Below are 17559 nucleotides of genomic sequence, written 5' to 3' on the forward strand. Positions count from 1 at the left end.
AAAGACTGAATATTCAAATCAAAAACTAACCAAAAATGTAAAAAAAAACTTCTGATGTGTCATCTTTCCACCATTGTAATGCAATATTAGGAATAAAATGTAATATATAGTGCAAAAATAAACCATGTAAAGCTTGTTTGGATGGAGGAAAAAAAAAACCCCGCAATGACACCATCTTAACATGAGGGAATAATCAAACATCTTCAACAACTTCATTGGTTTCAATCACAATACATTTTACAAACAGCATACATCAACTGAACATAAAACCTGCAACCTAAAAAAGTCTGTTATAATTAGGCTGTATAAGGTATGCGATTAAAAGTGGCATGCAAACAAACCACTAATTCAACAAAAGCAGGCCGGAAATCTACTCGTAAAGGTGCAGTGTGTAATATTTGTGAGGCTCTATTGACAGAAATGCTATATATATATATATATATATATATATATATATATATATATATATATATATATATATATATATATATATATATATATATATATATACATTTCAATCTATATACACCGCAGGTCGACCCACTGTATAGGTGGCCTTAACTACTACACTGTAGAAAAAATTGGTTGTTTTTTGTTGGTTTAACTTAAAAAAGTAAGTAACCTGGTTGCCTTAAAATTTTGAGTTTATTGAAATTAAAAATTTGAGTTGATACAATGAAGGAAATTTGTTTAATAAATAGAAACTCAAAATATTGTTGTATCTGAACCACATGCATTTGTTTGATAAAACATGAAAATAGCACAATTTATTATGTTTCACTGCGTCATCACAAATAAAAAAGAAATAAAACACTCAACTACCCAATATGCTTACAAAATCTTTTAATAATATTTTAATAAAAGGTTGTCGATTCTCAAAAAAGTTCTCTAAAATTTTAAGGCAACCAGATAACTTATTTTTTAAATACTTTTTTTTTTTTTACAGTGAAGTTAATTTCTGTAGTTACATTAATAATTACCCTGATGACCCTTCCCTTACACTTAACCCTACCCTTAAAGGAGCTGTATGTAAGAAATGTATTTCAGTTAATCATAAAATGGCTCTGATCTCACTAGACATTAAGAAATCATGTTCATTTCAAATACTTATATCAATGACAACAGTTAGTCCGGACAGGATATTGTCATTGAAAAGTTGTTGTTGCAGCCCTCAACTGATGTTGATGTTGGCATGTTGTGTTTTGGCCTGAAGCTCCGCCCTCCAGCTATCTACCAATCACGAAGTCATTAGTGTTTCGGCATCCGGGTTGCCAGCTCTGCTCTAGTTACCACAGCTGCAGATCTACAAACGTTCCTGTTGGATCTGGCAGCCTCGAGTCAGGGGGAGGGGGAGAGGGGATACACTGCTCTACAGTGATTTGAAAGGGATTGCAGTACCAGTTTTGGCCACAATCTTACATACACTTCCTTAAAACTTACCTGTATCCCACCTCAATATCAGCAAAAGTGTTTTGCAATATAAACACAATATAATACATTGTACTTATTTTCTGATGTGAGTACAAATTAGTTAAGGTCACGTAATAAAAAGTGGGGTCCTGCGGGTCCCGATAGTGAAGTCACCATTTTGCGGGGCCATCTTTCTACAGTAGCCCTAAACAGACAAACTGCTCTACAGAGCGCTATACTTTCTGTTGTCTCAGATGATGCCATCTTTTTCCAGTGTCGGCCAGCGTAGCTTCTCTACGTGCTTCGTAATGGAAGGGTGAGCGGTGGGTGTTTGCTATTCACAACCTCACCACTAGTTGCCACTCAAATTTACACAGCGCACCTTTAAATGAGATATTACGGTTCAAATAAAATGCACAATTTGTATCTAGTTCTTAATAAATATAAAAAACTAGCAAAACAATGGTGACAAATTAAGAATGGTAAATCTTTAATGAGCACATTTAATACACAACAAATTCACATGAAGTCAAGCATGACAAAACTGCCGTTTGCATGATCATGATTATGTTGGATCATTTATGGTCATACTGAATGAGCCGTAGCGCAGTCTCGCTGTCTTCGACGACTTGGATGAACTCCCCCTCTGCGATCCGCTCTGCATGCGTGAGAGAGAATTCACTATGAAAATGTTGTCATATCTATGAAAACCGATTTCCGCCAAAAAATATTTAACCCCCTGTGGTGAAAATCAAGTTTTCAATAGCTATGTGCTGTTTATAATGTGCTAATATGCAACCATGTGCATACATTCATAAGTCAACACCATTGTTGAGTATTTTCTCTTGAAAACTGCAGTTAACCAAACACAGCCTCAAAAAAGCGGTTTGAAATCGCTGGTGTTTCTTTAGAATGTTCTAACCAATCATGTTAACATGTGGGCGGGCTTTAGCATATGATCATTATGCTGTGAAGCAGGGGAGTCTCAAGAAAAGCCAGGTTATCCCGGTATATTTTTCTGTTGATATGAAAAATTGGCAAATACAGTTGTGCTCATAAATATTGGCACCCCTGGTAAATATGATCAAAGATGGCTGTAAAAATGAATCTGCAATGTTTATCATTTTGATTTTATTTAAAAAGCCGCAAAAATCTAACCTTTCATTGAAGGGTAAAGAATGGAAAGAAGGAGGTAAATCACATTATGAGAGAAATACTTTTCCAAAACATGTTGGCAATAGTTATTGGCACCCCTAAAAATGTTATGAGTAAAATATTCCCATTAATATTTACATTTTTATCACACCAGGGGCCTATTGCACAAAACTAGGCTAAGGGATTACGATATCCAAGATATCCCGGCTTAATCCCTTATCCTAGTTTTGTGCAATAGGCCCCAGGGTGACTATGAGCATGAAACTGTCCAGCTACGATGTCTGGTTTCACAGGAGTATAAATATGAGGAAACACAAAGGCCAAATTCCCTTAATCATTCATCACAATGAGTAAAACCACAGAATATAGTTCTGATGTGCAGCAAAAGATTGTTGAGCTTCACAAAATAGAGAGTGACTGTAGGAAAATAGCTAAAGCATCGAAAATTCCCATTTTCATCATCAGGGCAATAATTAAGAAATTCAAATCACCTAAATATGTTATGAATCCATCTGGAAGAGGACATGTGTCTATATCATCCTAATGCACGGTGAGGAGGAGAGTTTGAATGGACAAAGACTCTCAAAGATCACAGATGGAGAATCACAGAGATTAGTTGAGTCTTGGGGTCAGAAAGCCTTTAAAAAAAATCGAACAACCCCTTTAAATCACCACTAGTTGTTTGGTAGGATTTTAATAAAAATCCTCCTCGCTCATCCAGAAACAAACTACAGCATATTCAGTTGTCAGACACGACTGGAACGTCAAAAGGGACTTGGTTCTGTGGTCAGGTGAAAAAAAAAAGAAAAGAAAAGTTTTTTTGCAGAAAACCCCCCAGATGTGTTTCATGGAAAAAAATGAAACATGCCCACAGTTAAATATACTGCTGGATCTTTAATGTTGTGGGCCTATTTTATTTAAAAAAAATTTGCTGGAGGTCCTGGACATCTTGTTCCGATATATGGCATCATTGATTCTAGTAAATAACAGCCGATAAAAAATCTAAACCTGACGGCATCTGCTAGAAATCTTATAATGGACCATGGTTGGATCTTCTATGAGGCCAATGTTCCAAAACCAAAATCAACACACAAATGTGTCACTGAGCACAAAATGAAGCTTCTGCCATAGTCGTCCCAGTCCCCTGACCTGAACCCTATAGGAAATAATGATGAACTGAAGAGAAGAAGCACCAACATGGATCTGAGAATCTGAAGGATCTGGAGAGATTCTGTATGGAGGAATGGTCTCTGATCTTCTGTCCGGTGTTCTCCAAACTCATCAGGCATTATAGAAGAAGACTCAGAGCTGTTATCTTGGCTAAAGGATCAAGGTTTCAAAAAGTATTTAATAAAAGGGTGCCAATAATTGTTGCCAACATAAAAAAATGTTCTCACATCTGTCAGTTTCTATCTCACAGTTCTGCTGTTTTTCTCAGAATTGTGAGATAAATTCTGACTTTTTAAATTGCAGTTGTGAGTTTATATATTAGGCCCTGTTCACACCAACACAGGTATTTTCAACACCACAGTTTTTTCTTCGCGGTTTGGCAGGTTGTCCACACGCGAATGCAGTATCCGGACACTGAAACCAAACTTTTTTTGAAGACTTCTGCCAGGGTGAACATTTTTAGAAACTCGGGTTGCAGTGATGTCATGTGGACAGCAAAACTGGAGATTTTGGCTTGTTACGTCAGAACCGGAACTGACAATAAAAAAATATTCAGGCTTCATTGGCCAACATGGCTTTACGGTTAGGGTTAGACTGTCACCTGTTGGTTTGGCATGCGCTTGACAGTGCTTTATAGCGGGTTTTGCATTTTCATGTGGACAGAGGAGGGAGAAACTGCTTATAAAAATCCCCGTGTTTGTGTGGACCAGGCCTTAATTCAGATTTTCCCCCTTGCAATTCCGAGTTTATATCTCACAGTTCTGAAAAAAAAACTTTCCACACAATTGCGAGTTTATGTCTGGCAATTCAGACCGTTGTCTCAGAATTGTAAGATAAAAATGTGCAATTGTGAGTTATACACTGTAAAAAATAAATAACGGAAAATGTACTGGTAATTTTCTTCCAGCGTATTATCCAGTAATTTTACGGAAATTTCCGTTACCCTTAAAACACAGACTATAAGGCCCTTTCACACTGGACGCGATTTTCACGTGCGCATAATTCGTGCAATGTTTTTTTTTTCTTCGATCAGCTGTTTGTGTAATGAGCGCTTCCACACCGAACACAAATGTGCTGAGCAGTGTTCCCAACTTAGCAACTTTTCCGACTACACTAGCAACTTTTTTTCCAAAAAAGCACCTAGCAACAAATTTAGCAATTTTTAACATTTATTTGGCAACTTTTGTAAAGTGACTCTAATTAAAACAGCACACGTACAAGCTAGTTAAATAGACTGAGCAGTTAATTCATAATTCCCGAAGATCGCTGTGGAAATAGCTGTAAAAACTGGAAGAGAAAAGACAGTGAGTGGGGTTGGGGCTACACAGGTCTATAGTCAGGCACTGCCGCTGCACTGCAGGCAGCAGCAGTAGCAAAAATTATTTGTTGAGTGCACCAGAAGTAGCACATGCACGGATTTCACATTTTTAGCAAAATAATTTAAATGCATATAGTTCAGAGTACAATTGTTTGGTTAGCAAGTCACAATTGTTTTTTAAAAGGACAAATTTATAATTTCTACACAAGTTTTACAAACAAATCAAAATTAGCATTTCAAATAATATCTATGTAGTTTTGCGTTGCGATTACGTAATAATGTCATGGAGAATTACGTCACAATGTCATTTAGCAACTTTTAGCAACAAAACGATCTGCCTTTAGCAACTTCCTCTGAAAATTAGTTGGCAATTACTTTAATTACTTTAACCAATTAGTTGGTTAAAGTAGTTGGCAACACTGGTGCTGAGGCGAAAAAACGACATTTATTTTTTTCGTTTCGATGTTGATTTTTTTTTTTTTTACTCTAGCGGCGACAAAAACGGCTTCAACCAATCACATAAAAGGAAACAAAGGTGAAGAAATGTCCAGTTGATGTCACAAGCTATTCAATCAACTTTAACCTTTGCCAGGCATGGCATTTCTCATGAGATTACAACTGTAAGCTGTACAGCTGCAGCTGTGTTTGCCCACTGTATGATACAGACAGCAATAACTTAACTTATAAGTTAGTATAATAACAATATACCTTTTATAAATAGTTGATTTTTTTCTAAACATTGTGTCTGCGATTATGGAAAGTGAACGTGTTGCCATCACGTCTGTGGCACTGAAATGTTTACATGTGACTCGACTGGAAACATCTGTTCGGATCGATTCCCTGAAGTGCGCGTCAGATTGTCTCGTCAGATGCGTTGCCGTCTCTGGAGGAGATCCTCAAATTGTCCCACAGACTTTAGAAAGAACCGGCCATGATAAAGTTTTAGCTCCTGTTCAAGATTAGCATCCTCCCCTTCAGACTCTGTTCTAAGACTGACGGCACCCAAAACCTTACTCTCGGCCCTTTAAATAAAATGAAAAGCTCATCTTCACTGAATGATGAAGTGCCTGTGTTTTCTCAGCTGTCGCTGCGAATGTTTTGGAATGTTGGAGCTCTGAAACGTCGCAAATCCGTGTCGCGGCTGATGTGAATGGTTTTGACGCGAAATATTTGCTTATTCGTTACGCGTCCGGTGTGAAAGGACCTTAATGCAATGTGTAATTCAAAATACAGGTAAAACACCTGTAAACAACCAATACGGAAAATTCCTTCATATTTATACAACACATTGTGCTTTATTTTTTCAGACTTTTTTAAAAATGTTGGTATTTTTTTACAGTGTAAAGCTACAGTCCAAATTGTGACATGTAAACTGTGAAAGAAAAAGGAAAGACACAACGACCTTTTTTTTTGGCGGCGGTAACAGGCGTCCATAAATTACTAAGAAAGAAATTAAAAACTAAGAAAGGATCATTTTTTCTTACCATTGTCCTTTTTCCCAAAGATGGCCCAGAGTTTCTCTGCTCTCTTCTCTGGTGTGTTTTCATCGCTGGGAAGATTTGCCTGCTTCTCTTTGGGAATGAGTTTGAAAAGGGCCTGATGAGAAATCAGAGAGAGCTGAATCAAGTATGTCAAGACCTTTATAACACTGTAGAACTTAATAGAATAGTAAAGTCAGGGCCGTAGCTAGGGTTACCGGGGCCCCTGGTGAGCATTAATGCTGTGGACCACCTTGAAATCGCTTTAGGGGCAGGCTATGGGTTTGCTAGGTTCCCCCTCAGATTAAAATGCGTGGTATCTTGAAATCTCATCACAACTTTTCACCCAGCGAGTGATGGCACTGAGTATAGTAATAGTATATTCCTTTAATAAATAATTATTACGACTTTTTCTGTCCAGACCTCTGTTCAGGTTTTTATTGTTGGCCAATACATGGACCTTTTTTGGGGGGGGTTAACATCTTATGACGCACAAGAGGTTATTTTGTTCTGTAATCCATGCTTAGCTCAGTTTTTTTTAATGGATTCTCTTAGGCTATGTGCTAAATGTATAGTCTGCTTGACCTGAGTGCTATATCTGTCTTACTCCTCCTTTAGAGCTTAACTTGCTTGTTTAGTGATTTGTTTGCATGCTGATTTGACTTACCCTAATGTAACTGAAGTTACCTAACAATAGTTCAATACAAACAGATGAAATAGTGCCAGCTGTACCAATCTTACTTAAGAGCTTTAGCAAGATAAAGAGGACAGCCGTATCTGGAGTGCACTTCTAACCTAAAATATAAATCTGCATGACACTGAACAGACGTTCAATTAAATCAATCAGTCTGCAATTTTTCAGATGTCAATCTATAACATATGTTATGCTGAAGGAAATGCTGAAAAGGAAATGTTATGTTGCGTTGGTATGGACAGCACACCGGTTATTTTCCCCGGTGTGAGCAGGCTTTGGGTCATATTTGTAACTTGACAATGACAACCCCCATTGATTTTTATTGAATGCGATGCAGTTTGAACTTTCTCCTTACTGATTTGGAATGGTGAGAGTAAAATACAAAATAATCATTTTTATTCTGGGGTGATCTATCTGTTTCTATAGGGTGTGCTTTTCACTAAACAGTTAATTTTAATTCAACACCACTATATGAGTTTTCGGTTTCAAATGTGAATGCTTCATGTTAATGTTGCTTGAAATACTTACTTTTTGATTTAACTTGGTGTTTTCGTTTTGAAATAACATGTTTTCAATCAAGAAACCCAAACACTGACGCTTTAAACTATTCAATTCAATGATGGGCAGTGGTTCCACACAACCAACTTAGTTTTTATGAACATGAAAGGTTTATTTTCAATGCAAAAACTTTGTGTTATTACAACACAACTGACTGAAGAAGAATCGGTGTATTTTGTGTATAAAGTAGTTTTATCCAACCAACTCAATTCAATCACTTTGCTGTAACTTAAATTAGTTATATTTTCTGAAAACATTTTGGTCCAGTAAAAACTAGTACAGATATTTTTCACTGAAGCAACATATGCAGGACTCAAGCAAGCAGGACTTTCACTTCCCATCATGCTTAAATTGGGAAAGTAAATGTTGAAATTTAGCATTTTTTAGAAAGATGAGTGAATAGAAGCTTTATTTTAAAGTTTTAAAGGGTTAGTTCACCCAAAAATTACATTTATGTCATTAATGACTTACCGTAATGTCGTTCCACACCCGTAAGACCTCCGTTCATCTTCAGAACACAGTTTAAGATATTTTATATTTAGTCCGAGAGCGTATGCAAGTGTATGCACACTATACTGTCCATGTCCAGAAAGGGAATAAAAACATCATCAAAGTAGTCCATATGTGACATCAGTGGGTTAATTAGAATCTCTTGAAGCATCGAAAATACATTTTGGTCCAAAAATAGCACAAACTACGACTTTATTCATACCTCAAATAAAGATCCAAACGGACCATTTGAATCTTTATTTGAGGTTTGAAAACAACCGTGGAAGAGAAGACAATGCTGAATAAAGTCATAGTTTTTGCTATTTTTGGATGTATTTTCGATGCTTCAAGATGTTCTAATTAACTAACTGACGTCACATATAGACTACTTTGATGATGTTTTTATTCCCTTTCTGGACATGGACAGTATAGTGTGCATAAACTTAGATACGCTGTCGGGCTAAATATAAAATATCTTAAAGTGTGTTCTGAAGATGAACGGAGGTCTTACGGGTGTGGAACGACATTAGGGTGAGTCATTAATGACATCAATTTCATTTTTGGGTGAACTAACCGTTTGATCTGTAGTGTTTTGGTTACCATTGTGGTGGAGCTTTGAGTTGAGGACCTGCTAACAAGCTTTAATAATAACACAATCACTATGGTATTACTCTGGATGAACAGTATCACTTCTAAACTGCCGACATGAACATCTTGTGTAAATCAAAGTTATATGTGACCCATCCTGGCAAAATGAGGTGCAATGAGCAAATTATTAATATCATTATTAACATCTACTATTAAAAAAAACGTTCAAAATGATGTATGATTTGCTGGAATTAGACACAAAAAATACTGCTACATCGAATTGAACTCGATTTTGAGGATTTTTTTTCTTCTTTTTTGAAGGTTCCGAAACAAAAATCACCTAGCAACCATACCTTAAAAACTCTGGTAATTACACCAAATTTGGCAAACACCAAGTCAAAACCAAATATATAGGACAAAATATATATCCAACTTTTTTTCCCCATGATACCTCAATGGCTTGATTAACATTAATGAAACAGACATAAAATGTTCAGTGTGTAATATTTATGAGGAGCGCTAGTCTCTGTCAACAACATTAAGCGATTTATTGTTTAATGTTTTGTTATGCTAGTTTAGAAGAGTTTCTGTTACATTGGGTTTTTTTTTTAGAGTTTCCATTTAGGTGACGAGTGGAGCATGAACTTACTTTGAGAACAGATGTATGTTAAATGTATTATATTGCTTTCCCTCATTCAGAAAGAGCTACGCTCATGTTACCAAAGCACTAGCATGGTGACATTTATTGAATTAGCTAGTTAAATCAAGTTTTCACTACTAAAGATTTGAGATTACATGATATTTTTGTGAATTGTGTTACTCAAATATTTGATGATAGCAAAATAGAAATCTGTGAGTTCTGCTCACTTGAACTTTACATTTTTCAATCTAAAGGATTTGAAGCAATTGAATGTCCTCAATTGTAATTTTTTTTACCAACTTATTCGGGTTTACAGTGTCGTCATAATCCAGCAGAAAAAAAATATTACACTATTTATCTTTTAATGAAAGTTGACTGTCTCCTGATGATATAACATAAATAAGGGATATCATTTATTCTGTTGATTCATCTGCAACATCTCTGTCTGACACCCTATACTACTCCCTGAGAAATTGATCGGCCATTTCTGAGAAGAAGGCTTAAGAGTTGACATGTCATTGAATCCCCCTGTGTCCGTGGTCTTAAATCCTGATTGCACATTGAGGCGCTTATCTCTCTCTCAGTACCCACCACTGAATCCTTCTGCCTCCCACCGCAATGAGTTCTTATAGAGCACAGACTTAAGGGTGATGTCAGTCTATGCTTCTAATCACGGATCTCAGGTCCGCTTTGATGTTAAATGCTCTTTATGGTTTAATCGCCACTGTCTAAACGACCTGACTCTTAGTCTGAGACACATTCAATCAGCCGTGATCCCTTATGACTTAGGTGTGGTGTCGCCCCACCAGGCAAGCTTACCAATCACACTGGTGAGATTTAGCAGGAAAAAAGGGAAATTGCTAAATGTCAATAGTGTAGGAATATATGAATCACAGCTCGCACATAAGTCACTTTCAAATCAAGCAACTTTTTGTTGGTAAATGTGGCAAATTTGAACATGAGCGAAATCTGCGGGAGGAACTTTTTGTTGGCCACAAACTAAACTGTTCATAGTTTTTTGCTATTCGAATCAACAATGGAGTTGAAAGAAATACGGCCGATGGACCAACGACGGGATTCATGATTTATTTAGCTTATATGCAGAGAACTAAATGCAATGGGAACTGGAAAGTAGCATGGGCGTCACTTGGCCCTTTTTCAGACAGCTTCAATATGGGATTAACCTTTAAAACATATGAAACTGGCGGGAGGCTTTGGCTTTGTCCCGTTTTTTAGCCTGCGTTAATCAGCGTGTTCTTCAATCTGCAGCGGCCCGAGCAGAGCGCACGTCAGAAGCAGAGGTGCGTGCGTTCATCTGACACTCATTGGTCTGTCACCGCTCGTCAATGTCAAAATATTTGAGAAAACCAATCAAATCAGAGTAGGTGGGCTTTATGCTCACAAAGAAGCTGCTTAGGCTGAGCGCAAATTAATGATGCCAAGTTAATACAATTTTGTCTAATGTCACCATTTTGAATGAAAAATAGACCTATATGCAATGTGATTCATATTGTAGTTAACAAACACGAAATATTAACAAAGCTGTTTTCTGTTTTCAGATTAGGCATAGCCTAAAATTTATGATGAATGTGTAGGCTACATATTGTATACTAATATAATTCCATTTGTAGTCTTCAGTAAATACAAAAGCTCAATTTCTTTCAGCCTGTATTGGGCATAAAATTAGTAATGAATGTGTGCATATTTTGAATTAATTTAATACACTTGGTTACCTTTCCTGGTGCCTTCAGTAAATTAACGTGAAAATGATTCACAAAACATATAAATATCAGTTAACCATATGTTTACTTTCTTCACTGACAAAAATGGAATATCAGTCATATCTGCCCACTGACATGGTTTTCAAGCTATTGTTATCAATTTTTTTTGCCATCAGAGCATCTTAAAATGCACATATAGATCACAGAAATAAAACAAAACCCTGAGAACCCCTAACTACCTCACATTTGGAATCTGAGTGATTTATAAAGTAGGATTAAGGGATGTATAATATGGTCATGCAGAATAAGGCATTAATATTTGCTTCATAAGTATAAGTAATAATAAACAGCTTATATTTTAATATACATGCTAATAAGCTACTAGTTAAAGGCTTAGTTCACCCAAAAATTAAATTTCTTTCATTAATGACTCACCCCACAATGTTGTTCCACACCCGTAAGACCTTCGTTCATCCTCTGAACACAGTTTATTAGTTAACCAACAGCTGGTTAGTTAGACTCTTTTTGAAGTGTCGACAATACATTTTGGTCCAAAAATTAAAAAAATATACGACTTCATTTAGCATTGTCTTCCGCGTTTGTTTTCAAACCTCAAATAAAGAATCAAACGGTCATGAATCAGCAGATTGATTCGTGATTCATATCGCCAATATCACGTGATTTCAGCAGTTTGCCAGTTTGTCACGCGATCCGCATCATGATTCATGAACGTTTGAATCTTTATTTGAGAACACGGAAGAGAAGACAAAGCTGAATAAAGTCGTATTTTTTGTTATTTTTGGACCAAAATGTATTGTCGACGCTACAAAAGAGTCTAACTAACCAACTGATGTCACATATGGACTACTTTGATGATGTTTTCATTACCTTCTGGACGTGGACAGCAAGTGGGCATACACTTACATTCAGAGAACAGAAAGGCCTCGGACTAAATCTAAAATATCCTAAACTGTATTCCGAGGATGAACAGATGTCTTACGGGTGTGGAACGACATTGGGGCGAGTCATTAATGAAGGAAATTTCATTTTTGGGTAAACTAACCCTTTAATAGAGAGAATTGGACTCTAAACTAGTGTTACCATTTCACTGGCACATTATATCCTAGGTCACAAACTAATTTGCCTAATCTTCATGGTACTTTACACCGCAATGAAAAGGCAGACAGCAACAGGTTGGCGGAAAAAGTTCCTGGGACAAACTGTTTAACTGAAATGTTAATGCTAATTAGCTCAAAAAAGGCAAAGTTTAAAACCATAACTTTGAAATCACTTTCAGAATTATTTTTTCCAGATGATGAACGATAAAAAAAAGATAATCCGAATAAGCCTCGATATTAAATGCAATGGCTCCACTTCGGCCACAAAATTTTACAGTAAAACAGAACATATAAATGGACAGAGTTTACGTTAATAATGTTTTATCTTAATGTATTTGCAAAGAGTGTTGGTATTTTAAGTGGCCCTTTAATTATCTCTACATAGAATTCCATTACTCTTCATTTAATTATTAGTCTGTCATTTATTTTTGTTCTTCCATAACTGCAGTTGTTCCACAAGTTTCAGTTAACAGTAATTCTGGGGGTGGGACTATCTGTTTTTCGGACCAATGACAGATGGAGAGAGTGTTCAGGAGGAAACCTGTTTGTGTGATGCTAGTGGTACAGAATGGACACTCTTCAAGCTAACAAAGAACATCAGAATTCACAAGGTGCTGAAAGCATTCTTTAGAAATGTTGGCCCATATTGATAGGATAGCATTTTGCAGTTGATGGAGATTTGTGGGATGCACATCCAGGGCATGAAGCTCCCGTTCCACCACATCCCAAAGATGCTCTATTGGGTTGAGATCTGGTGACTGTGGGGGCCATTTTAGTACAGTGAACTCAGTGTCATGTTCAAGAAACTAATTTGAAATGATTTGAGATTTGTGACATGGTGCATTATCCTGCTGGAAGTATCCATCAGAGGATGGGTACATGGTGGTCATAAAGGGATGGACATGGTCATAAACAATGCTCAGGTAGGCCATGGCTTTTAAACAATGCCCAATTGGCACTAAGGGGCCTAAAGTGTGGCAAGAAAACATCCCCACACCATTACACCACCACCACCAGCCTGCACAGTGGTAACAAGGCATGATGGATCCATGTTCTCATTCTGTTTATGCAGAATTCTAACTCTACTATCTGAATGTTTCAACAGAAATCGAGACTCATCAGACAAGGCAACATTTTTTCTTGGACACTCTTCAACTGTCCAATTTTGGTGAGCTCGTGCAAATTGTAGCCTCTTTTTCCTATTTGTAGTGGAGATGAGTGGTGTTCGGTGAGGTGTTCTGCTGTTGTAGCCCATCCGCCTCAAGGTTGTGTGTGTTGTGGCTTCACAAATGCTTTGCTGCATACCTCGGTTGTAACGAGTGGTTATTTCAGTCAAAGTTGCTCTTTTATCAGATTGAATCAGTCGGCCCATTCTCCTCTGACCTCTAGCATCAACAAGGCCTTTTTGCCCACAGGACTGCCACATACTGGATGTTTTTCCCTTTTCACACCACTCTTTGTTAACCCTATAAACGGCTGTGCGTGAAAATCCCAGTAACTGAGCAAATTGTGAAATACTCAGACTGGCCCGTCTGGCACCAACAAGCATGCCATGCTCAAAATTGCTTAAAACAATTTCTTTTGCTTTCTTTCCCATTCTGACATTCAGTTTGGAGTTCAGGAGATTGTCTTGACCAGGACCACACCCCTAAATGCATTGAAGCAGCTGCCATGTGATTGGTTGATTAGATAATTGCATTAATGAGAAATTGAAAAGTGTTCCTAATAATCCTTTAGGTGAGTTTAGAAAAACATAATATTTTTTTCATAGTACATGCTGTGATAGATATGTTGGGAACTGAGTAAATCTGTGTAATGGTGGTTTCTCCAGTAGGATGGCAGCTGTACAGAATACACTCAGAAGAAAAGGTTTTATTGGCGCTATAGGTATTTGGAATTCCTAAAAGGTTCCTTATAGACCCCTTTTAAGGGTTCAATCAAAAGAACCATTTAGGGTTTTTTGTAACCAGGAAAAAGGTTCTATATGGAACCTTTTTTGGATTCATTCATTATCATTTGTTTTGTAGTTTCCGGATTAAATATTTCATATTATTGACAAACATTTCACTGTATTATTCAGTGTATTCAAATGCATTTATGAATGCATGTGAATGATCACATAATTCAAGATATGGGGGTTAGAAAATGTATATATTTGTCTCATTTTATGAAGAGTGCCATTTCAGTTTTTCTCCTCCTGAAATCAGCATGATTAAAATGTGATATTAAGTTACTAAAACAGTTGAATAAACAATAATGTAATTACAACTACAAAATGATGCAGAATAATGTTAATGAATAATAGCCTAAAGAACCTTTGTGCCAAAAGGGTTCTTTCTTGTCATTATAGAACCTTTTTAGCAAAATTGAACCTTTCTATTCAATTTCTTACCTGGCTGAGTTCAATCATTTCAGGTTTTGTGATGTAACCATTCTTGTCCACATCAAACAGTGAGAAGGCCCACTCCAGCTTCAAGGTGGACTTGCCTGAAGAGGTCATGTGAAGAGCAACAATGTACTCCTGAAAGTCTAATGTTCCATCATCATTCGCGTCAAAGGACCGAAAAACGTGTTGGGCATAGGCCTTGGCGTCACTGTCGGGGAAGAATTTGCCGTAGATCTCCTCAAACTGTTTTAGTGTGATGCGACCTGTAGGACACTGCTTCTGGAAGTTCTCGTACCACTGGGTGATGTCAGCTTCAGAGAACCTGGTGGTCAGCTTGAGGTCATCCAGGATCTCTCTAGGAATCCCTCCACTCTGTGTGTTTCCCATGGCTTCCCTTCGAGTAATATAGAAGAAACTGATGAACAAAGGCTTGAAATTGTGTCCTTAGTAAAGATCGGATGGGAAATTAGCACAGAAAACTTGACAAGAACAAGTGTGGGTCATATTTCACCCCGACATTTTCTTTTAAATTGGTCAAAATGCCATCATACCAAAATATGCCTTACAATATGGAATATATTGTGTGTAATTTACGATTTAACCATTAACAGTCTATGAAAAGTTTCCTGTCCTTTTTTATATTTTGACCTAAGTCATGTTTATTGCATCCAATATGCCAACAGTGTTTTATATTATGGGAGGTTTGGGGAAATTTCAATCAAAAAGACTGAAACATCATTTTAGATCATAAGGTTGCGCCACAAAAAATCCATATTCATATCAGCCAGTTTGACTGAACAAGCTGTACAATTTCCTTCATGTTCTATTCTCAAACATTAGGAGAACAACGTAATGCTTGGTATTTTAATGTGATGGTGTTATATATGACAAGAGCACTTTTCAGTCGATGCATTCATTTCCTTTTGATTCTTTTATCTTTTTTTCCTTTGTATTCCAATGTAACAGTATGAAAAAGTTCAAGAGTTCAAGATTAACTAAAACAATCACTAATCTCTTGTTTTTTTTCTCCCCAAATCCTCACCACGGATAGCGCACGCACATCACGGAGACATCTATTTGATGTCTACATTTACTTCTGCAATATGTCTCTAAGAAGTTTCCTGTCAGACACTAAATAGACATTAAGCAAATGTCTTAAGAGTAAAACTGCTTTATCTAAGACATTTATCAGATGTTTTCCAGATTAAGCGCTCTTAAACAGACATCTTAGAGACGTACCTCTGCTGTCTAGGACAACTCTTTCAGGTTTGCTTTTCGCACGGATGCTTTAAAATGTGATTGTTTCCCATTTTTATTTTTAACACCTATTAGGAGTGTTTACTGAGTGTTTTAAAGCAGGTAAATACAATATTGATTGTCTGGCATAATGACAGAAATCACAAATTTTATCACTGAATGTTCCAGTTTCCAATTTCATTTTTATCATATTACCACAAAGATATTTATCACATCTGTGATATTGCTTTGTTGAAATGAATGAGCTTTCTTGGTCTGTAGTAATTTAGTACACTTGTAATGCAGTACACTTTTACATTTCCTTTTAAATGTTTGATGGTTGAAGAGTACATTGTAATCTCATTAAATTCCGCTTTGGAGTTGGAAAAGGGTGGATAACGTTCCTCAAATTGACTGCCAATTGCTCTTTATTACCCTCTGCTGATAATTAGTGTCTGTGTTAATGAATATGACAACCCCAAATCTAGGGGGGAAAAATTAAGTCACAATATAAGTCTTTTTAGATATAAAAAATACAGCACTTCGGAAATATGTCCTAACCATAGTAATATATAACATAGATGGCTGTTTCTATCTGTGGTTTCTATGGGCCATCTGCCATATTGGAACGGTCAAAACACAGGTCCATGAAGACTTAAGAGCAAGTTAATTGTGTGCCTGCAACTATAGCTAGACGCATGTATGAATATCAACACAATAGACTTCAGCAGATTATTTTTTGAACTAACACAATAAAAGATGAAGGTGTCAGCTAACACACAATAAAAACTTGCAATATTGAGTAAATACGAAAAAACACAAACCATACCTTTTCCTCAGAGACATCTTCTGGAATTTAAATCTTAGATCTGGTTTTAATACCAGAAGCTATGTATGCAGTGTTATGGCATTAATTCTTATGGTGGATGACGAAACGTAAGATGGCGGATGCGCCAACATGAGTGGTTGAATGTGGCATATATTTATACATATCTATGCTTCAAACATTTTTGCTTGCAGAAATTTGCTTGCAGAAATTATGGTTACTTACTTTTATGATACTATGTGAACTATTAACAAGATTTTTTTAGTGAAAACAGTCAGTGGCTGTGCCTTACAAGTCATTAAATATGAAAGTGTCCTTATTAACTGCAGTAAACAAAAAACTGTTTAGTCTATGCATTTTTGCCCAAACTATTTTACAGATTTAGCCTGATATAAGTTCCTTCCATAGCTTTATTAAAAGCAATTAAAAATAATAAATACAACAACAACAAAAAAAACTGTAATTAAATAAACTCAAAGGATGTAAGAAGTATGGAGTAAGCCACATACCTGTGGTTGTGGTTCAAGGGTGAAGAATCACGGTGCAAGCAATCAAGCTGGAGTGTGGAAGAGTAATGAGGCCGTGTTGAGGGAGGTGGCTATACTTCACACTGGGTTAAGTCAATTACGCAAGATTGCCCAAGGCTCAGACAGAAAGAGATTTACATTCCATAATGCACAGTTTCTGTTCTGTCCTTTTTAACCACAACATTTTTAATACCACTGAAATGTCATAATTATCATCACAATTTATCAATATAATTTTAATTTTT

The 17559-nt window shown here is 36.6% G+C and overlaps 1 protein-coding gene across 1 annotated transcript; it reads right to left on the bottom strand.

Annotated features, from left to right (window-relative positions):
- Positions 1–1728: 1728 nt before the first annotated feature.
- rcvrn3 (recoverin 3) lies at positions 1729–17348 on the bottom strand. Its single transcript, XM_067426027.1, has 4 exons — positions 17297–17348; positions 14732–15119; positions 6538–6649; positions 1729–2068 (listed from the first exon to the last, which is right to left on the bottom strand). The coding sequence occupies exons 2-4, from the start codon at positions 15110–15112 to the stop codon at positions 1986–1988; spliced, it is 576 nt and encodes a 191-aa protein (XP_067282128.1). The 5' UTR covers positions 15113–15119; positions 17297–17348; the 3' UTR covers positions 1729–1985.
- Positions 17349–17559: the final 211 nt, after the last annotated feature.

Source organism: Pseudorasbora parva, chromosome 19 (genome assembly GCF_024679245.1).
Source record: "Pseudorasbora parva isolate DD20220531a chromosome 19, ASM2467924v1, whole genome shotgun sequence".
NCBI classification, from domain to species: domain Eukaryota; kingdom Metazoa; phylum Chordata; class Actinopteri; order Cypriniformes; family Gobionidae; genus Pseudorasbora; species Pseudorasbora parva.

Coding starts and splice junctions, on each gene's coding strand:
- rcvrn3 (XM_067426027.1), bottom strand. CDS start 15,112: ATGGGAAACACACAGAGTGGAGGGATTCCTAGAGAGATCCTGGATGAC. Junction 6,650..14,731: donor AAATGATTGAACTCAGCCAG/GTAAGAAATTGA, acceptor ATTTCTCATCAG/GCCCTTTTCAAACTCATTCC. Junction 2,069..6,537: donor CTTTGGGAAAAAGGACAATG/GTAAGAAAAAAT, acceptor TCACGCATGCAG/AGCGGATCGCAGAGGGGGAG.